Source organism: Eptatretus burgeri, chromosome 5 (genome assembly GCF_056783735.1).
Source record: "Eptatretus burgeri isolate ZD-2024b chromosome 5, Ebu_testis_v1, whole genome shotgun sequence".
Lineage (NCBI taxonomy): Eukaryota > Metazoa > Chordata > Myxini > Myxiniformes > Myxinidae > Eptatretus > Eptatretus burgeri.
The window spans coordinates 72128895-72152393 of NC_140965.1; the positions used below are offsets into that span (position 1 = coordinate 72128895).

Genomic DNA, 23499 nt, shown 5'->3' on the forward strand with positions numbered 1-23499 from the left:
AATCCGTCCATCACCTCCACAACTCCAAAACTATGAAACCTCGCAGCCTGAAACTTTGCGTGCATACTAAGAAAACTCCAAGGAAGTGCAAGAGTGAACATTGGATGTTTAGGTTAATTAAAACACCACTTTTGAAGATAATTAACGGCCTTATTTAATTATCCATTGTCAGGTGCATCCTCAGACACCTCGCTCTCTACGGGGTCTTGAGGCACATCCTGAGTTCCCTCGCTGGGGTGTTAATTTGACAATTTGTTCGGCTTGCTCAACAATGCCTTGAGTTGGAACAGACCGCAACAGTTTATTTACAATGAAGCGCCCAAAATAATTTTTTTCACTTTCCTCACTCATATCATCGAAAGCCTCATCTACATACCTACGGATCGCTGTACACACCGCTCTTGTAAGTGCTATAGTCTTCAAATTCAGAGCTTGGAGTGATTTGATGCGTTATATTATATGATGCGATTTTCCACAATCTCCTCTCATGGACTAATTTAAGTATGTAATCAAAATATAATTTGGAGTTTGTAGGATTGGGTCATGTGGACTAAATAACTCGAAATCTGAGAATGTAAAGAAATCGGCGATGTTTTGGTTTTTTGTGGGTATGTGCCATTACCAATCAGCTTGCTATATCACTTGCCAAACCAGCCGTTCCTTATCAACCATTTAATTGGAGTGCTTGCTTGAATTTGTGTCCCGATCAGGACGTACAGTCAGCAGTTGCTCCAAGGTAGAGGCACGTATGGGTATATTTGGATTTGTAAAGGAACTCTCCACGGATGTGTGTGCATGTCTGCATGCTTAGTTATGGGTGCCATGGTGGCAAAGTTTCATCCCGTATCATATGATGATGATGATGGGTGGTGGAGGTTTTAACTTTTAACCTCAGCAGCGGTACGAGTGATCACATTTCCCTTTGCCATTTTGACTGTTTCGAAAGCAATTGGATATTTTATGACTCGGGCGTGCTTTCGCAATGTTTTATGGTTTTTCGTTGTGAGTTTCCTAGCAAAATATATTTGATAACATCTGATTTCCGTGTTAACGTGTTTTCTAAATTACCGAGCCAATTTTTTTCCCCATCCATCACACGCAGCTGTTTATAAAGATTAATGTTTGTGAACATCTCCCTGAAACGTCAAAATACAATGTTTTTATAATTTGTTTTTTTTTAATTCCCCCAAAAACAAGGGTGATAGCTCCTCAAGGTTTTTTTGGTTGTATACAGTACGTACTGTGGTCGGTAATCACACCGACTTCAATCCTCTGATTCCCGAAAAATTGCCGATATCAGCCAAGCACTAATATATATCAATCACTATATAACTCCAAACTGTGAGTGGTGTGAGTGCCAGAATCGTGTCCAAGACAGCCCTTGCTGCACATCCTAGGATGATAAGCCCCACCTGCCACGCAGGAACGTTGTCTCTCACTCAACCACCTACACACCTGGAGCCATGACGTCAATGCGGTCAGTATCAGTAATGATGACATAAAACCCGTTCTCCGACCTCAGCCGATTGACGTGACGTCACCATCACGACGCAGAGCTCTGTCTGCGGCTCCTGGTAGAGAGCATCTCGCTGAACAAATTATTATGATGTTAAATGAAATTACGTGTCAGAAGCCGTAACAAGTGAATGAAAATTGCAGCCACTGACCGGTTTCGCCCTCATTAGGACACCATCAGGGTAACATAGCAAGTTTCCATCCACCTGTGATGCTGTAAGGTTTCAGAGTCACCGACTCCTACCTCCTCATAACCTGCTTTCACACCTTCCCAACTTCTTCTTTCACCCCATTCACAATCTTGGGAGCAGCGAGATTATGTCTCGTGAGAACAATTATTCAAACTACCTTCAGGTCCCCATTCACAATCTCGTGAGATACGTCACGTGGAAGTTCCGTGGAATTGCCACTCTCAAGTGATTCCGAGGAGCCGGATTGTGTTAATACCCATGATCTTCCATCAATTATCTTCTTTGTCATGCATAAATACAACGCTAAAATTAAATAACGAATGAACAACATTTAATTAACAATCTCACGAGATTCTGTCATCTCGCAATATGCGACGGAGGAACAGACAGACAGACAAGCGTATTTTTATATAGACGGATGGGATGACTGGTTCACTAATCCCTGTATTACGGTTGCCAGTGTTAGAACCAATACCTGTGTGATTGTACGTTTTGCAGTCGTCATTATCAGAGCAAATATCGGTGTGATTTTCCATGTCGATAGTCGTATTCATTCCTGTGTGATTGTCTATGTCAATATGTCTGTTGGTACTAGAACCAACCCTTTACTGTTAAGAGTTGTTATCCCCGAGTCTGGGAGGTTTGAACCCCGCCAAGTCACATGAAAGCCTTTAAAAATGGTATGCGCTATTTCCTTGCTTAACGCTTAGCGTTTAAAAAGGACAGAGCATGGACAGTCACAAATAACCATATGTTGACAACCATAGCACAAGCTTTGATGGGCTTATTTGCCTCCACCTGTGTTGAAGCTCTTTGTAAGGGAACTCGTGCATTGTAAGATTTGTATGATTGTCCATATCAATGTGGGAAGTAATCCATGTATGATTGTACATCTCGGTATTAGAACCAAGCTCTGTGTGATTGCCTTCATCACCGTAGGTGGGTGGAGCTTATGTTTTCATGTCTGTCTGTCTGTCTGTCTGTCTGCGAACACGATATCTCCAAAACTTGCGGATGGATTCAGGCAAAACTTGGTGGACAGGTTGGGTGTGTGATAAGGACGGATCGATTTGATTGTGGAGAAGATCAGAATCTGGCCTTTTAGTGGGATACAAAACGTAAATTGTTGAGCCTGGTGGAGAGAGATATGCGCTCCACCGAATGCCGTTGTAGTTGTCCATGTTATGATTGTTGCTGGTAAAACGAACTCCTGTACTTGTGATTATACGTGTTGTGGTTGTCGGTATTAAAAGGAATTTTTTTTTTCAGCTTAGCTTTTCTCCCTTTGTTGTGAAGATCCAGCACAGAAGATATTCATTCCCACCAGGATTATTTAAAGAGCTAAAGCAGGTGCTTGTATGTCAGGGTCTCCACGTCCAAAATCCTTTGTACTGTAGTCACCTTTGGAATGGTAACAGTAAGATGATCGGAATGTGTGCTACTCGATTGCTTTGACACGATGGGGGTGAATTAACCCAGAGAGGGATCCAAAGGCAGGGACGACTTGAACAGGGCAGCTCAAGATTTCGGAGAGGTTTGGAATGTCTGGACGTGCTTCTCATGAAACAAATATGTGCGTTGTGAATGTGAATCGCAGGGAAGGTTGTGCTCTGTGTACAAGGGAAGGTGGTATGTGAGGTAAAAGGGAAAGTGGCGTCATTGGTGTGGTATGTGAATTGCAATGTGGTGTGTAAGTAAGATGGAAGGTGGTGTGATGAGTGCAGTGTGTAAAATTAAAGGTGGTGTGTAAGTAAAATGGAAGGTGGTGTGTATACTGTATAGTGTGGTGTGTAAAATGGAAGGTGGTGAGTAAAACAGGTGGTGCGTAAAATGGAAGGTGGTGAGTAAAACAGAAGGTGGTGTGTATATAGTGTGGTGTGTAAAATGGAAGGTGGTGTGTATATAGTGTGGTGAGTAAAACGGAAGGTGGTGTGTATATAGTGTGCTGTGTAAAACAGAAGGTAGTGTGTATATAGTGCGGTGAGTACAATGGAAGGTGGTAGTAAAATAGAAGGTGGTGTGTATATAGTGTGCTGAGTAAAACGGAAGGTGGTGTGAAAATAGTTTGGTGAGTAAAATGGAAGGTGGTGTGTATATAGTGTAGTGTGTAAAACGGAAGGTGGTGTGTATATAGTGTGGTGTGTAAAACGGAAGGTGGTGTGTATATAGTGGGGTGTGTAAAACGGAAGGTGGTGTGTATATAGTGTGGTGTGTAAAACAGAAGGTAGTGTGTATATAGTGCGGTGAGTACAATGGAAGGTGGTGAGTAAAATAGAAGGTGGTGTGTATATAGTGTGCTGAGTAAAACTGAAGGTGGTGTGAAAATAGTTTGGTGAGTAAAATGGAAGGTGGTGTGTATATAGGGTGGTGTGTAAAACGGAAGGTGGTGTGTATATAGTGTGGTGTGTAAAACGGAAGGTGGTGTGTATATAGTGTGGTGTGTAAAACGGAAAGTGGTGTGTAAAACGGAAGGTGGTGTGTATATAGTGTGGTGTGTAAAACGGAAGGTGGTGTGTATATAGTGGGGTGTGTAAAACGGAAGGTGGTGTGTATATAGTGTGGTGTGTAAAACGGAAGGTGGTGTGTATATAGTGTGGTGTGTATAACGGAAGGTGGTGTGTATATTGTATGGTGGGTACAACGGGAGGTGGTGTGTATATAGTGTGGTGTGTATAACGGAAGGAGGTGTGGATATAGTGTCGTGTGTAAAATGGAAGGTGGTGTGTATATAGTGTGGTGTGTAAAACGGAAGGTGATGTGTATATAGTGTGGTGTGTAAAACGGAAGGTGGTGTGTATATAGTATGGTGTGTAAAACGGAAGGTGGTGTGTATATAGTGTGGTGTGTAAAACGGAAGGTGGTGTGGATATAGTGTCGTGTGTAAAATGGAAGGTGGTGTGTATATAGTGTGGTGTGTAAAACGGAAGGTGGTGTGGATATAGTGTGGTGTGTAAAACGGAAGGTGGTGGGTGAATAGGGTGGGGTGTAAAACGGAAGGTGGTGTGGATATAGTGTGGTGTGTAAAACGGAAGGTGGTGTGTATATAGTGTCGTGTGTAAAATGGAAGGTGGTGTGTATATAGTGTGGTGTGTAAAACGGAAGGTGGTGTGTATATAGTGTCGTGTGTAAAATGGAAGGTGGCATCATATGCTGTGTCAATGTGGTTTACCCAGCGGTCTTACGGTCTCCCACACCACGAGTTCCTCCTCAGAGGTTCAAAGCGAAACGTTCGATTTTGAGGAATCGCATTCAACGCTCTTGGCTCTTCAGAGACTCAACAGGCAAGTGCGACTGGTGCGTCACGTGTCCCCAGTCAAAAGGGGGTTGTGACTGAAAGGAAGTCCGGCAGTCATTGTGTACTTAGGAAAGGAAGGGAAGGGGGGAGAAAGTAGTAGGGGATGTTGAAGGGGATGGGGGAGAAATGGTCGGAAAGTGGATTTGAAAAGGTTGTGGGGGGGGGGGCAGAAGGGAGGAAGTGATCTGGGGGTGGGAAGGGAAAGCAACGGGTGAAGGGGGTCAATCAAGGAGGGGCTGGGTGGAAGGGAGAGGAGGAGGTGGGGAGGTGAAAGGCGGGGTTGAAGGAGACAGGAGAAAGGAGGAAGCGAGCTGGAGAAGGTGGGGCAATAGAAAACCTGAGCCAAGGAATTCCTCACATTCTTTCCTGGCGATGTTTGCACTGTGGTTCGTGTGACGTCACCGTGGAGAGATTGGGGGGGGGGTGATGTTGGCGAGAGTTTGAGTGGAGGAGGGGATCGATCGCGCTCTATAAAGCTCGGTTTGCACAGAGTGAGTCAGACAGTCCACGTTACAGGGAAATTGGAGTAAAACACCTCGTGCAGCTCAAAACAGGTCCATCGGCGGAGACTTCAAGGGGCAACGACCAGTGGAGACATGAGCGCAATGTTGACGGGTCTCGCTTCAATGTGCAGCATCATCGCGGTGGTGAGTTGATGTAACAGAAGGGACTCCACGTCCTTCTGATCGAACGTTCGAAATGAGGTTTAAATGAATGAATGTAAGAATGAATGGATTATTGGAGCTTTGAAGCCAAGCAGGAATATCAGGATTGGAATGCATCGGGTCAGAGGTCACAGGTGGAATGTGCAGTGCAACATCAATGTTGAAATGAAACTTTCGAAGTTTTCTCAATCGTTCCAATGAAAACACGTAATAAGTTTCTGAATGAGAAACAACTGTTTATGTCTCTTACGAAAACCCCCTCGTGTTTTATTGTATCGCTAAACCCCCCGATTCAAAGCTCCTGCCATCAACAGTTTTGGGACTAAAGCTGGTTGGTTACCTTCCACTGGTGCCCCCAGGGCAATGCCATTGCATTGAAGGACCGGAAACCTCATCGGAAACGATATTCCGTCATATTGCAGTCATCATCCTTTAATGGACTTGATCAATTTGGGTGGTCCAGAGCACACACCCTTACATTCCATCACAGGGTGCTGCAAAAGCAGGCTCCACTCGGATGGGAATTTGGAAATCGTCACTGCGAAATCATCGTCGGTGTTGGGTCTTTAACGTGCACAAGTGACGGGATGACCCTCTTAAAACGGAATATTTTTGACGCAAGACCTCACCTGCGAAGCACAGTGATGACGGTACAAACAGAGGTTATCTGTTCTGTCGAGGCATTAAAGCCAAAAAATGCTAAATACGTGTTGAATCACAATTATTTTGGAAAGCTAATCGGTGCCAAACTCCCTTTTCTTTCCTTTGGTTTGTGTCCTTCCAGGTTGGCTCCACTCTATCCTCATCCATGACGCAGTGTGCAGAATGCAATTGCCCATTTAGCGTGCCTTCCAGCTGTGAGCCCGGGGTTACTCTCATGTCCCTAGACCATTGCGGGTGCTGTAAGGCCTGTGCACGGCAGTTCAATGAGGACTGCGATTTGTCACACCCCTGCGACTCGATGAAAGGCCTCGAGTGTGACATTGGGGCCGGCGAGGCCGATGTTCGAGGCATTTGTCGTGGTGAGTATGTGCGTTCGATGCGCATAGTGTCCATTTTATGGTGGCATTTGGTGGCATTATATGCACTCTATGTCTGCTACAGAAGATCACTACTGTATTTTACCAACTGAAGTTCAGTGCATGTTTACCGAAACACCCTGTGACTCAAATCAGATGTACACAAAAAGCCAGGGTAACATTATAAACGTAACTGATAGTGCACACGTTCCTTTCATAAGAAACATGGATGGTATTTAATAAGTGTATCCAGATAGTGTTACAAAGGCAAAAAAAAAAACAATCAAAGAAACATATTTAATGATGGCAAATTCAACGATAAGATCTGGCTTTGAGCTGGTAGCACACCACCATTTCATCCCATCTTCAATCCCTACCGGTGGTGTTTTCTCCCCACATTAACCCTCGCTACACCCATCCCTCTTCTCTATTTGGTATTATCTTTCTCACTTTTCTCCTTCATTCATACACCTGCTCGACTGTATCCAGTTATTTCCCCAGCCCCACTGTCAGTGCATTATCCTTTCATTCCCTTATTTGCACGTCACTTTGCTCTTCCATAAAATGCAAAACACTAAAATCTCATTCGGCTGTGGCACAAGCTGTTTCATCATGGTGTAAAGTGTTACTGAAGAAGGTTAGTTTATTCCTCACATTCCATGTACTTACCGTGTGATCTCTGTCCTCTGGCAGCCATATCAGAGGGCCGGCCCTGTGATTACAGTGGCCGGGTGTATCAGCATGGAGAGGCCTTCCAGCCCAATTGCAAGCACCAGTGCACGTGTATAGATGGAGTTGTGGGGTGCTCTCCCCTCTGCTCGCTGTCCTTCCCTCTCGTACTCTTGGAAACCTGCTCACAACCTCGCCTGCTCAAGGTATGGCAAATGTCATTATCCTTTCATTCCCGTTTTTGCAGGTCATCATAAAGCAACAAGCCAGTGATTTATGAGCCCAAAATGCTGTGAGAGCCATGTTTTCATTCGTGTTTATGAACACCAACATCGTCACCAGCAAAATGGCCTTCCATGCATTGATCAATGGTTGTTGAAATACCCGCAGTTTATAGGTGGAGGGTTGTTTTGTTTCCAGGTACCAGGACGCTGTTGTGAAGAGTGGGTCTGTGATGAAGAGAACAGTGAAAAAACATCATTTACACCACCACTTGCCTTTGAGAGCAATGAACTTCCGGTGGCACATTGGGAACAAAGGCAGAGGTCTGAAATTTCTGGTAAGACCACACGATCATATCATCTCTGGTTAAAAGATAAAAATTAACATAAGGCCAACAAGGTCTAGAGATAGCACCAACCTCCAAACAATGCTATATGCACACACACACACACACACACACACACACACACACACACACACACACACACACACACACACACACACACACACACACACACACACACACACACACACACACACACACACACACACACACACACACACACACACACACACACACACACATCATGAGCGAGATGATATAATTGTGGTACCCAAGGCCAAAACACTCTTTTGCTAATTTGTGTATCGTGTTTAGTTATTCATTCAAGAAGCTGGCTATGCCATTCAAGTTGCAGAAGCTCTTGCGGCTTCAACAATAACCAATGTTGTTCACCCTCCTTAGAGTGGAATGTTCCAACACCTGGGAAAGGGACTGTTCGGGGGCAATGTTTGGTGCAGACTACAGACTGGTCAGCCTGCTCTGCTTCATGCGATACGGGATTTTCCACACGCGTGACCAACGACAATCCGGAGTGCCGGCTTGTGCTCGAGAGGCAGCTGTGCCAAGTCCGACCGTGCAACGTACCGCTGCGGAAAAAGGTGAAACTTTCCCCAACAATGCCACTCACAGAACATTGTATCACAGGCCAACATATTGGAATGGGATGTTAAAATAGTATGGTGATTGTAAAGTCATTAAACTCATGTAATTCACAAATAGAGGCCTAATCTCTTTGTAAGCTATATTTTGCCAGCTGCACCCAAGAACATTTTTAACTCTTCCCTCTGCCACCTTTCTCATCCCCAGCCAAAGAAAGGGAGGAAATGCGTACGGATGGAGCGTGCTCAAAAGCCCGTGCGCCTTACGTACGCTGGTTGCGTGAGCCTCCGCCGCTATCGTCCACGCTACTGCGGAGAATGCACCGACACACGCTGTTGCACACCCAACCGCACACACGTTATCAACGTGCGTTTTCGCTGTGAGGATGGAGAGAAGATTACACACCCTTACCAATGGGTGGACTCATGTAGGTGCCACTTTGACTGTGAAGGAGGGTTACATAATTACTTTCAGCTTCATAATGACATCCATACCTTCTTGGATTGATTCCCACGAAGAGAATCTTGGAAATGGTACAATCCATGCGCATCTGCTTCCCTGCCACCTTGTGATCATGGCAGCTGTGGTTCCAGTGAGACAGCACTCTTGTGAAAAGACAACTCCATGACTGTCAGGCTAATGTACCCTGCATTTGTTTTTGTTTTCTTTAGAAAGGAAGAACAGCAGTGAGACTTAAACTTCCTGCCTCCCTCTTTCATGGCTTAATTTTGCCAGAACAATGGCATAAGCAAACTGCTTGGAAATTTTCTAAAAAGCCATCTACATATTAAGTACCTAAAATGGTGCAATCACCCCACCACCACCCTTCTACTCTTATGTCCTCCCAAAATTATTTCCCATCTCTCTCGTTCTCCTCCGTCTTCTCCAACAGTTTCCTTTCACTCCCCATTGCCTTCCCAGCAGTGGTTAGGACAGGAATTGGAAATTTGTTCAGGGTGCCGGCGATAGCTCGCCTACTCTTCCCGAAGGACACCATGGGACCTTTAATGTCCACCAACTAATTCTGGCAGATGGGACACACAGTGATGAACCACTCTGCTGTGAAACACCAGGATGACAGTTTATAGCTAGATCGGAATTCAAACCCTGGTTAGACAGCTTTGAAACGAGTGTGCGTACCTCGAAGCCATCCTGTCAGCCCTCCAGTTCCCATACTGTACGTTAAATCTCATTTGAATCCCCTTCCACTCCCTCTTGCCTACATAATTTTAGATTACTCTGAGTTTCACTTTAATTGAAAAAAATCATCCCCTAGTTACATCACGAGACCACTGAAAATTTTGCACTTGGTCAATCAATGTACTGAAAATTCTACCACACACCAACTACATGAGAGGAGAGCTCATTTAGTATAATAGATACCTACGATTAGTAATTCAGGACTCAGTTATCACAGTTGGCTCCTTAAAAGCAGAAAACATCATCATCATCATCATGTGGACGATGTGAACCATAGTGCTGGACCAAAACCGGCACTTGCCAAGGCCTATGAGTATTTATTGTGCCTGGATTTTCTATTACACTTGTGCACTGTACATTTTATAGAGATGTGAATAATAACAGAGTTCATCGTTTTGGATTCTTTATATATTTAATGGTAAGACCAAATAAGATAATCAGACAAAGATAGTCAGAGTGAGAGACAGAGACATAAAGATAACAATACCCTCTCCTTCGACGAGGGTAACAAGAGAGGGAAGTAAATGCTAAAAGCAGCAAACTTGTCGTGATTTAAACAGTATTGATTGTATCATCCTTTTTACTAACAAAATGAATGTTTCACACTTTGAGCACATGATGTATTCACAGAGTAACACCCAGTGATGAGCCATGTGAACAGTGTTTGATTTTGTATATAGACATAACCTTCTGCTTTGTTTCAAAAGTTCGATTATGGTTGTGTTTACAATTGTACATACTGTTAAAATTATTTATGATTTATCGGAAGCAGAATTATATTTCTCAACCTGATATATTGTAAATTGCTTCTTCGTTTTGAAGCCTTGTCACGCCATTGTGCAGGAAAGTGGTGAAGATTTAGTCACGATGAAATGGCATTGATATATTTTTGTTATCGTAACTTAATACAATAAAATCTCAAAAAATGACGTTTTGTGTGATCCTCTTTCATATATTCAGAGCACATCACTAGCATAATAGAAACAGCATTGCTTGTTTAATCAGCATCAGTGGCCATCCACTCCCCACCTGCATTTCGTGCTTTAAGTTGGCAGCCCGTTGTCAAATCAAGGTGGTATAACAATGCCAAATCAAGATGGCAGCCCATTGGCAAATCAAGATGACGGCCCATTGCCAAATCAAGATGGCAGCCCATTGCCAAATCAAGATGACGGCCCACTATAAAATCAAGGTGGTATACCAATGTCAGATCAAGATGGCAGCCCCATGCCAAATGAAGGTGGCAACCCACCACCCCCAAATCATGCTGATATACCAATGCCAAATCAACATGGTAGCCCAGTACAAAATAAGGATGTCAGCCCATCACCAAATCAAGATGGTCAAATCATACCAATGATTGGTATTATCTTTCTCATACAAATCATACAAATCATACCACCAAACATACCAATGTCAAATCAAGGTGGCAGTGTGGAAGTGTAATAATTATATTAAAAGATATTCATTCTTGTCACTACAACTGTGAGCACCCATACTCTCATTGAGCCAGTAAGTTTAAGTTTTGACTGTGCTGGAATCAAAGGGTCGTTTTATAAAAACCAGTCCCCACTGATCCCTTCCCTAACAACCCTTTTGATTTTCATATTTATAAAGATGAATATGCAGTACATTATAATTTATTATATGCTCTCCAGCTCACTTTAGAATATATGTCTATATATATATATATATACATATATACATATATATATATATATATATATATATATATATATATATATATATATATACATATACATATACATATATATATATATATATATATATATATATATATATATATATATATATATATATATATATACATATACATATATATATATATATATACATATATATATATATATATATATATATACATATATATATATATATATATATACATATATATATATATATATATATATATATATATATATATATATATATATATATATATATATACATATATATATATATATATATATATATATATATATATATATATATATATATATATATATATATACATATATATATATATATATATATATATATATATATATATATATATATATATATATATATATATGTATATGAATATATATATATATATATATATATATCTATATATAGATGTATATACATATATATATATATATATATGTATATATATATATATATATATATATATATATATGCATATATATATATATATATATATATATATATATATATATATATATATATATATATATATATATATATATATATATATATATGAGCTGTTCCACAGTAATATGCTACATTTAAGGGTCTTATCTTCAGGAGCTATCACAGAATTCCTCAAGTATCCATAGAATACAACTAACATGTTTTTAGGTGTATATAAATGTAGATATATACTATTTATAGCAAAACCGCTATTGTCCTAAATTTAAAGCGTGCACATAAAATTTTATTCACTGTGATGGGAATAAATCTTTGTCTTAAGTGTTATATTACAAACTAAATAGATTTACCAAGAGTTTTATATGAACACATACGTTTTTGATTGAGACTGGTTGAGATTAAATGTGTAAAAAGACTACTTATGATATCCCAAACCCTGAATTTTCAAAAAATATACTTTAATGTGAATGCTGGGGGGTTAAAAACAGAGTAACAATCGTTATGCTATCGGTCAATTCGTCATGAAAGAAACAAAATGCTGAAGCTGCACAACCTTTAAAAATATGGTCTTGTTATTTTTGTGATAACATAACTTAACCTAAATGACAAATGTGTAACAAAGGACAACATTAGTGGTAAGTCCATATCACCGTAAAAGCTGTACAAAAATCTGGCTTTCCGATTGCGGACCAAAGTCATGTTTGTTTCAGAAGGCTTTGAGTCATTACTGTTAATGAAGACAGAACACCCCATAAATATATTGTGCTGGGTTAGATTATCTTCTTACTGTTGGATTCCAGTTGTGGAGGGGTCAGTCTTTTATTTCCCCTCATTTGCAAGATAAACTGGACACACTTAATGTGGACTATGTATGTAACACAATGGTTACCCATTACTGTGGAAAGGCTCATATATACTTGAGAATGGATCATCGCAAACTGATAGTTGTTTTTTAATGGATAGACATAGTGTGCTAATCAACTGTGTAACAAATTTAATCTTTTCTTTATTCCACTTGGTTGGCAAGTTAAGTTAAATAAAAGCCTCTCTGAAGGCAGCTGCCTTTTCTCGGGGCACCAGTGAGGCATGGGAACACTTAATTCAAATTAATGATTGCATATAATATGCTGAATTCCAGGTCTGGTTCTTGAGCGACGGTGGTGGTTTCTCTTCACGGTCTCTGCCGACTTGCTCAAAGATAAGTTTTTTGGCCGTTTTTGTCATGTTTTTACTGTTATTTTGTTATCTCTGTGTTTACGGTGTGTTTCTAGTTTGGTCTTATGTTAAAACTTGTGCTATTTGTTGAGTTTTCATCATCTTTTCATATTGGGTTTCATTGAGGCCTACCCTTCTTCCCATTAGTGTGCACGATCGTGTTGATTGTATTTTCTCCTCATCACCTTCAGTTGTTTTTTCCCCCACTATCCCTCCATCACTCCCTCAATTCCTCACAACTATACCCTCTGTTTCATGTCTTCTAATATATAAAGCTGAGTTAGTGTCTGCGGGTCTGTCTGTGGGTCATAAGTGCCGCCCATTCTACAGGCCACGCCCTCCAGCAGTCAAAAAATCGCCGCCATCTTTTTCTCTACACGTAGCTCAGATTGTTTTAAAGGCCTCATGTACATTTGAAGACTGAACAACGCATCTTCAATCATTAAATGAAGACACTGTTTTGAAGAAAGGAAGGTACATTTTGATTACAACTCAAACGAGATAATACACATTATGTCCACAGCGATCACAGCAGCTGTCTAATACACACCGCCCAATGAAGATATTCTCATATAATGCAGAGGAAAGAAAATAGTGATATTTCATTAAAAAAAAAAAAAAAAAAAAAAAAACTTTGTGGGACATCAAAACGCAGTTACTTTCTTGTCTGCCAGACAGTGACGTGTCGCTTTTAGCTCAATGTTTATGTACCAGTAATGACTGTTAAAACAAAAATATCCCGGTTTGCTTCCATGCAAGGTATGAAAAAAGACGTCACCGACACATGACGTCATCACGCAATGACATCTGCAATAGCAGGAATGCATTAATAATTGGAGCTTTTTTAATAACATACTAAAACTCATGGGAAAAATGATATGATGGAGGATAGAAAGTTTATTTGCTGATTACTATGAGAGGGAGAAGAAGAAGAATAGATTAACAAGAGTAGGAAATATCATGCAAACATGGCAGTTCCGTGCAAGGTGTCTCACTGTCGCCGAATCTAATATATAAAGCTGAGTTTGTATCTGTGGGTGGATGTGGGGGTCTAAACAAGGTACGTTTTCATTACAACGAAAATAATCATCTGTACTGTTGCGGGCCGGGGGTCGGGTGATAAGACCACCGGGGGGGGGGGAGCTATCTCGGGTTCCCACCAGACTCCCCAGAATTGCAGGCCATCACACACGGATAATTCCGTGATGCGGCGGGTCGCTAACCAACCGTGAACACCAATAACTCAACCATGTGACTTAGATCCTCCGTCTAGTTAATCCGGTTACCTAAAAATAACCACATGATCTAATTACCGGGGGACAGGCCTTCGGTACGCCTTGTCCGAACCGGATCACTTTACCGGATCAGATGCAGCGGAACGACACTGCCAAGGACATACCGGCTAAAAGGAACGGATCGTTGGGAATAAAGTCCCGGCTAAGTTAGGATACGGACCATGCTGGATCAATGAAAGAACCGACAAAAACGAGCTGGGAACATTTCTGCAAAGGACTTATTAATAAGCAGGCAAAGAAAGGTATGTGGCATGGTGAATATAGCTTTTAATGTTGTCTGTAGCAGGAATAGTAAGAAATGTGAGAGGTGCGGCAATATACAGGCAACTTACAAAAGCAGACACAGAGCAGAGTTATCACGATATCATTCTTCTACACTCTTAACTTGAACGAGGACAGGCAACAAGACAGACACACAGACACACAGACACACAGACACACACACAAAACCCGATGAAGAGAAGTTGATGAAGAGAAAAAGGAGAGGAGATGAGGCTAACGGTCTCTTAATACCTTGCATGATTTCCCGATCGTGCCATCAATACGTTTTGGGGGGATGCTCCGCTGGGCGATACCTCCCTGACAGCTGGCCCGTCGTCTCTTGCTTTGTGGCACTTCGTGCAGCTTGCGTCGGTGCAGAGAATGAGACACGACCGTCGGGTGTGCAGGGAGGGACTTGGGTGGAGTCCAAAGCAAGTGGGTGGAGAAGGGCAGAGAAGTTGTGAAGAAGGCGGAGTCAGCAGGCGAATGGTTGAAGATGAATTCTAGGCCAGGACGAGCAAGACGAATCGACAGGACTGAGTGAGCAGGAACGATGACACACGAACGAGACTCAAACGATTCAGGAACGACGACGACTCTCGAACGACGATGACTACTACTCTTCTGGAACGACGATGACTACTCTTACCACCGCCACGCGACCCGTCCTTTTATAGATCCAGTGGTGCGGGGCGTTGGCGACAGCCCGAAGCAATGTGTCGTCACCCGAATCCGGTGCTCTGGTTGCGCCCGGCCAGCACACTGGCCGGCCGCCATGACCGGAAGCGGCTCCACCTCACTTCCGGCCAGATGGTTCCAAGCTGTGGAATCGTCTCGTTCTGAGCACCGCGACATGAATTTCCTTGCACTGAACCCCGTGATATGAATCGCTTTGCACCGAACCCAGTGCCGTGTCCCAGCGACCGACGGCCGGCACTGGTAATGTGCATGCTCCATGGTGCGCCACGTGGCCCGAGTGATCCGGCTGCACAGCATGCTTCTGCCTGGTAGAAGCTGCATCGAGGCGGAGGTGCGGGAGGATGTCTGCCCTCTGCGGGAGACATTTGTTGCCGTTGTGGTGAGCGAAGACCGATGGTAAGATGTTATTGTAACCTCATGTGCAGACCCGACCAAAGATGTGTGTTACTCGTGCCCTGTTCTGTATGATGATAAAGTATCACGAGCTGCGCGTGACTCCGCCATTGTACATGGTTAGTGCGCGGGTCCGCCCACCATCGAGCATGCCCCGTACAGTGCGTGCGGGTCCGCCATTAATCACGTGGACAGCGCGCAGGTCCGCCTGACATCGAGCATGGTGTTCGCAGTTATCAGAGGCGGTGGGATGCACGGTGCCAGCCCTGATCTGTGTCAGGGAAATGAGGGAAAGGATTGGATGTAATTATTGTATGTCGGGTTGAGTTGAAGAAGTAGATATTATTAGATTGGGATTTGGAAATGGGTTGGAAAGGGCACGGCCACGTGCGCTTTGCAAGTTGTCAGCATTTAAGGTGCCGTTTCTTCCATCTCCTCAGTACGTGTTCCGTGCAGCGTGGGTGTCGTGTTGGGTGCCTGCTTGGCCTTCACTGAGGACCCATCTCACAGCGAAGGGCGCACGTGGCTGGGATTTACCTCAGGAATAAGAGTAGAAAAAAGGATATGAATGAGTGCAGAGATTTAATCAGACCGAGCTATGAAGTTTACACAATGCACTGTCCTGTTGTCCCGCTAGACAAAAGGGAAGGGACTATCTGAACGTATATTAATGAAATAACTGTCTAGGGACCGCTGTATGATGGTTGCTATTGCTTTGGAGGGATGCGATTCCCAGAACTGCAACAATACTAATGAAAGTCAGTGTGTTTGTTTGTCCGTCCTCCATAACTCGAAAACCATGAAACCTAGCAGCCTGAAACTTTGCATGCATACAAAGGGAACTCCAAGGAAGTGCAAGAGTGAAAATTGGGTGTTTGGATTAATTAAAACACCCCATTTGAAGATTATTAACAGCCTCGTTTAATTACAGTCATGCGCCACTTAACGACGGGGATATGTTCTGAGAAATGCGTCATGAAGCGATGTCGTCATTGTGCGAACATCATGGAGTGTACGTACACAAACCTAGATGGTATAGCCTACTACACACCTAGGCTATATGGTATAGCCTATTGCTCCTCGCCTACAAACATGTACAGCATGTTACTGTACTGAATACTGTAGGCAATTGTAACACAATGGTAAGTATTTGTGTATCTAAACATATCTGAACATAGCAAAAGGTACAGTAAAAATACGGTATAAAAGTTTAAAAATGGTACACCTGTATAGGGAACTTACCATGAATGGAGCTTGCAGGACTGGAAGTTGCTTTGGGTGAGTAGGTGAGTGAGTGGTGAGTGAATGTGAAGGCCGAGGACATTACTGTACACAACTCACTGTAGATTTTATAAACACTGTGCACTAAGGCTACACTAAATTTATAAAAAAATATATTTTTCTTTCTTCAATAATAAATTAACCTTGGCTTACTGTAACTTTTTTACTTTATACACTTAAAAATCTCACTTAACTTTTTGATAAACGCTTAGGGGCCATGATGAACAAAACAATGCGAGATTAAATCAAGCAGACGGAAAAATGATGCAATCAAGAGACACGGTAAACACGAGATGGATGAGGCTGCTGCGAAACACGGCATACTATTTAGCAGTAAACATTTTTTTTAAATATAAGTAGAAAGAGTACACTCTAGGATAACGATAAAAAGTACAGTATAGTAAATACATAAACGAGTAACATAGTTGTTTATTATCATTATCAAGTATTATGTACTGGACATAATTGTATGTGCTGTACTGTACTTTTATATGACTGGCAGCGCTACGGCATCACTAGGCAATATGAATTTTTCAGCTCCATTATAATCTTATGGGACCACCGTCGTATATGCGGTCCGTCGTTGACTGAAATGTCGTAATGCGGCGCATGACTGTATATCCTCATCAGGTGCCATCGTCGGCCACAGCTCTCTATGGGGTCTTAAGCCATATCCTGAGTAACTTTTTGGGGTCTGAAGCCGCCATGTTTTTTGGCCTGCTCAACCATGCCTTGACTTGTAACAGGCCACAATGATTTCTCAATGATAATTTTTTTTTCCACTTTCTTCACTCATTATCGAATGCCTGTTCATCACAGCTGTGAATCACTGGGTACGTTGCAATGCTTATAAACACCTGGAGATGCCAGCATTCGTGGATTTATTTCATTTCCGCACATACGATAACTGCGCGAATTTCTTAAACCAGGCCGAATTACAAAATTTAAGCTCCAGAATCAAACTTAGAAGCAGTTCCAACTCACAATTTTTTTTTCCATTTGTCCAATTCGGACATATTTGACATTTATAACATCTCCGAGAGGTGTATGATGTATATGACGATTCGGTGATTGCTAATCACATGCCAAATGAGCCATTTTGTTGGGGTGCTTAAGCCACTTAGCCAGCACTCTACAATATTCGCACTGTCACTGAATACTGTATGTCGATCGACTTAAACAAAGCTCAGGGGCTTCTCACCTGCATTGATCAAGGGTTGCTCTGTCTTGCAACAGGCTATGGATGGCTCACTGAAAATGTGAAATTTTAATTACCAAAATGTTTCCCCTTTTTGTTCTTCCATTATACGACCCGTCACTTTGGCAGAGATAAATACAAATAAAAATTGAACGTTTCGCTTTTAAAAGTTTCTTCAGACATTTCGTGGATTACTTGGCGAAGCCTCTTGACGCACATTCTTTAAGTTTCAATGACAATATTGTGGTTCTATACCAGAGGTAGGAAGACAAAATAAATTATTTGAGCACAATGAGTAAAAATGTTTTCAGTTATGAAATAATGAATCGCCACATCATGCCAGGAAAGATATGCATACTCACTTGGTGAAGCCTGGATTAGAATCCTAACCCATCTATAAATTGTCATCCCAGTGTTTCACAGGCAGGGCAATTCATCAGTGTGTGTACCCTCTCGGATGGAAGATAAACTGGGCATCACATCTGCTGGAATCTCTCACACCTCTCCCTCCCTCATCCCTCTCTTTCTTTCCCCACTACCCCTCTCTCATCCCTATCCCACCCCTCTCTCTCCCTCCAAACATATCCTCTCTCTCTCTCTCCAGCTCCTCTCGCTTTCCCTCTCTCCCCAACCCATCTTCCTCTCTCTCCAACCCCTCTCCCTCCCTCCAACCCCTCTCCCACCAACTCCTCCCTCTCCTTCCAATCCCTCTCCCTCCATGCCCTCTCCCTCCAACCGCTCTACCTCTCCTTCTACCTCCTCTCGCTCTCCCTCCAAATCCTCTCCCTCCTCCTCCAACACATCTCCCTCCCCTCCCTCCAACCCCTCTTCCTCTCCCTCCAACCCTCTCCCACTCTCTCTCTCTCTCTCCCCTCCCTCTCTCTCCCTCTTTTTTTTTCCCCCTCCCCCTTAATAATAATAACAACAGCAAAGCGACGGGTTATATTTGCTAGTCTCTTTCACAATAAGCTTGTCACTCTCTCTCTCTCTATCTGTCACATATCGGAAGATACCGTCATCCTGCGAGATTGTGAATTAAACGTTGTTTCACTGTTAATTGATTTGAACTTTGTGTCCAGGATGTTCCAAAAAGATTGATAGAATTTTGACTTCCTGCCATTTCTTTGTTTTTTGACCTGTACTGTTTTCCTTTTCAGGGTTTGGTGATGTTATTGTGGTATTTGTTCCCTGGGATTTCTAGCTCTGTAGCTCAACTATGCAATTGACAGTGAAGCAGAAGACAAAAGTGGTGGCTCTGTGGTATGCAACTAAATCATATGTAGACACCCGCCGGAAGTTCTGCTGGGAATATGACCTCAGAACACGTGATGGACCCACAAATTGTGACGTTCAACATAATGTGAAACATTTTGAGCACAAAGGAACATTGCACAACCAGAGCAAGGGCAACAGTGGCAGGCCAGCATCAGTAACCAAGAACCAAGCCAACATTGACACCGCATGGGATTCTGCAGTGGAGAGTCCCAAGAAATCCCACCGCCGGCGCTCCCTGGGAGCGAGGCATCAAACCAACATCAGTCTGGCGTATCCTCCTGAAGGAGCTGAAGCTTTTCCCACACGTCATATCTATTAGCCATAAACTGAGTCAAGATGACATGAGAAGGAGACTTGATGTGTGCAATTGGCTCAGTGTCAGGATGGAGCAGTCCCCAAACTGGATCAACCTGATCTGGTTCAGTGATGAAGCCCATTTCCACTTGAACGGTGCCATCAACAACCACAACAACATTTTCTGGGGGGCAAAACGACCTGAGGAGATCACCGTGAGGTATCTGAAAGAGCCTAAGGTCACATGCTTCTGTGCCTTCAATGCCAGATGGGGAATGCTCAGACCTTACTGGTTTTAGAACGACAACAGCAGGACAGTGATGATTAACGGTGAGCGCGACTGGACCATGCTCCAGAAGTTCCATCATGATCTCACCCACAAAGTCACCCAAACCAGCTCAGCATGACCTGGTTGATGCAGGATGGTGCACCCCTGTATACAGCTAGTGACACCATCACTTTCCTGCGGCAGCTCTTCAGAAACCGCCTCATTGCCCTGGGTACTGCTCATGACTGGGTACTGCACGATCCTTCATAACCCAGACTTGAACCCTCTGGACTACAGGTTCTGGGGGGGCTGCCAAGGGCTCTATCTATGCCAATCGCCCTGCCGTACTGGATTATCTGAAGCAGGAGGTGTCAGACTACCTCCAGGCAGTGCCACATGAGACCTGCAGGAAAGTTGGACAGAACTTTGGAGTCAGGATCAATGCCTGTCTGAACCGCAGAGGGGCACACATCGAGAACGTCAATTACAAGGATTTTGCGTGAATGCCAATTTCAGACCTTGGGCTCTCACTAACTCCAGCAGTGACTTCCTGCAATAGCAATCAGTGACAGAAAATACCATGTCATAAGCTTTCAATAAATGTTTGGTTCACGTTCCTGAGGTTTCTGTTTCTTTGTAAATATACATTTAAAGTTGTATCACTCTTTTTGAAATGCCCTGTATTTTTCATAAACGAGCAGGGGTACCCAGTGTTGCCTGGTGATGCTATATATCCTGTTGGCCTAAAAGACTTCCATACATCCATGAAGGAATGGGGTCAGGAATAATTTAATATTACCTTTCACGTGGCTCCAAAGGCTGAGACACGATAGTGCAAATGAAACAATAACAAAACAAAAAAAATCCAGCTCTTCTTTTAAAAATTGAAAGAAAAATGTTTTTACCTCAAACACTCCCCAACATCCACGGCTGAACTTCTGAGAGTTTGTCAAAGATCCGTTTGGCCATGTCTGAGAAAAAATGCTGACACACATACATACATGGACACACGATTTTTGTCTAAATAATGCAGAAATCAAGAAAATGACCAAAACCAAGACCTCAAGAATGAAATGAAAACATTCTGGAAGCTGAAGAGTGCCAGAGTTGTGTCAGTGATAATTGGAGTAACGGGAATGATAAAGAAGAACCTCACAAAGATCCTCCAAACCATCCCTGGGAACATGACCACAAACAAACTTCAGTTGGAGTCCATCCGGGGCTCGGTGACGATCCTGAGATGAACCCTCAGAACAAAACTCTGACATCAACACAACTTCACAACTTAGGCCATAAATCACGATCCTTCACCGAAACGAAGGTGCATACTTCGTGTCCTGGGAGGACTCCATTCCACCTTCTGAAACCCAAATTATAGACGTAACAATCAACGAAACACACAGACAAATGGCTCTCTTATTGTATAAATATAATAAATATGCAATTATGCATGCATTATGAAGATCATTCATTTAGGTTTATATATTAACAAAATTAGGCTACTGACGATCACTGGAGATAGCGAGATTACAACTTGGATGTTGTTTCGACTGTTACTTCACAAGCTGCACCATTTCAATGAGCGCATGAAGAAATAATATGTAATGATATAAGAATGCCCTCTTGCTTTGAAGACTGGTAAGAAAGGGGGAGGGGAGGAGAGAGAGTTGGGGTTTAAGGGGTCAGGGTCAGAGAGAGGACAGAGAGTTGGGAGATGTAGGTTGAGTTTTGGTGGGGATGGGATTTGCGGACTTGGAGTGGAGATGAGTTTGAAGACGAGAGATTGGGGGGGGGGGGGGCGGTTGAGGACTTGCAGTTGTGTGGAAGGGGGGGTGGAGGAGAGTTGAAGACTTGGGGGTAGGGGTTGATTTAATGAATTAATCAAGCAACATCTTTAGTGAGAACATAGCTCGACGATATTAAATCCACATGATATATTTAACTGTTCCTTTACATAATATTGTTGGGGGTCATATTTTACATTACACGGGTTTTCCGAGGGTACCTGCTAGTGCTAGTAACACAAACAATACGAGTTCTGCGTTCTAGATATTTAGAAGATGGGGAATTATTTTTTTTTATAAAGAAATGTTGAACTCAACTTTACAACTACCCTCACAAATAAGAGTTAGTCTCACCTCCTCTCCAACAGAAACGGAAAGTTGGAGCGTCTCTTCTCGGGAACTGTAACAAATTTTTCCCTTCGCCGCGTGAATGCTTCAACAGCAGAATGAAAAAAAGTGTTTTGGTTTTGCTTCGAGTGCGATGTCAAGGATTTTGATGGAGCTTACAATTTCACGAAAATGTTTTCAACTGCAGGCTTCTTGGGAATATTCGGCGGTGCACCAGTTCGACACTCAACAAGTAGGAACCTCGATTTAAACTTCAAAAGGAACAAAGTGATTCACTTGAGGAAGGAAAGACATAGAGCTGCCATAGAGAAGATTCAGAATAGGGTGACTGGATTGATTCTGGGCTGAGCTAGACTAAACTATAAACTGCTGAGAAGACAGGACTCTATACATCAGAAAGGAGCTGATTATGAGGATATCTGATCAAGATAGTTAGCATAATGAACAGTTGAGACAAAAGAAGTGCAGAAGAGCTTTTTTGAGCAGAATGGTGATAGGTCCAGGAGTCACAACTGGAGAGTAAAGAAGAGGAGACTTAGGACAACAATAAGTCAGGGGTCTTTAAGTCAGATAGCAGTTAATGCATGGAATCATTTCCATGGAGAGGTGGTGGCAGGAGAGGGGGTAGATAGGTTTAAATTGAAATTAGATAGGTACCTCCAAGCATTGGATGATAGAGAAGTACAGGGATATTGACAGGACTTGGAGGCTGCCTGTATGTGGATGGGTGATGGTATCTGGTGTTGGTGTAGTTTGGCGCAGTGAACATGATGGGCCAAATGGCCTCCTGCTGCACCAAAGCTCCTTCTGAATTCATCCACTGGACGCTTTCGCAACTGGCCATGCAACAATACGAGGAGGTGCATTCGGGTAGTAAACGTACGATCGTAATGTACGGTGAATGATGCAAAACGATAACCCCACTTTGTAAATATCGTTTAATTCAGTGATGGCTGGTGGAATCTTATTGGGGTGTATGTTCCTCATCTGGTGTGTAAAAAAATTAATAATAAGTCAATCTGGTGTGTAATAAATCGGGCGGTCCGGGTCGAGGGCCCAATGGCAAAATGCCAGAACAACAAGCATTTTCGTATTTTATAAAGTTTGTTCCATTTTAAGGAATAGTAGACGACCCGTTAACCCGTTGGGTTCCCGTTGTGACAGCGGTTGATAAAAAAAAAACATTTCAAAAAAAATAAAATAAAAAAGATAGCTCCAGCGAACGAAACCGCTGAGGTTGTTTGCATTGATCAAATAATCCCGAAGAGTACTTGACTGAATCGGGAATTGATTT

General features: G+C 42.6%; 1 protein-coding gene across 1 annotated transcript; it reads left to right on the forward strand.

Annotated features, from left to right (window-relative positions):
- The first annotated feature begins 5416 nt into the window (after window positions 1-5416).
- LOC147026679 (CCN family member 1-like) lies at window positions 5417-10648 on the forward strand. The gene is made up of 6 exons (XM_085882369.1): window positions 5417-5648; window positions 6451-6688; window positions 7379-7560; window positions 7775-7913; window positions 8322-8518; window positions 8727-10648. Exons 1-6 carry the CDS (start codon window positions 5598-5600, stop codon window positions 9024-9026), a joined length of 1107 nt encoding a protein of 368 aa, XP_085738495.1. The 5' UTR covers window positions 5417-5597; the 3' UTR covers window positions 9027-10648.
- The last annotated feature ends 12851 nt before the right edge of the window (window positions 10649-23499 follow it).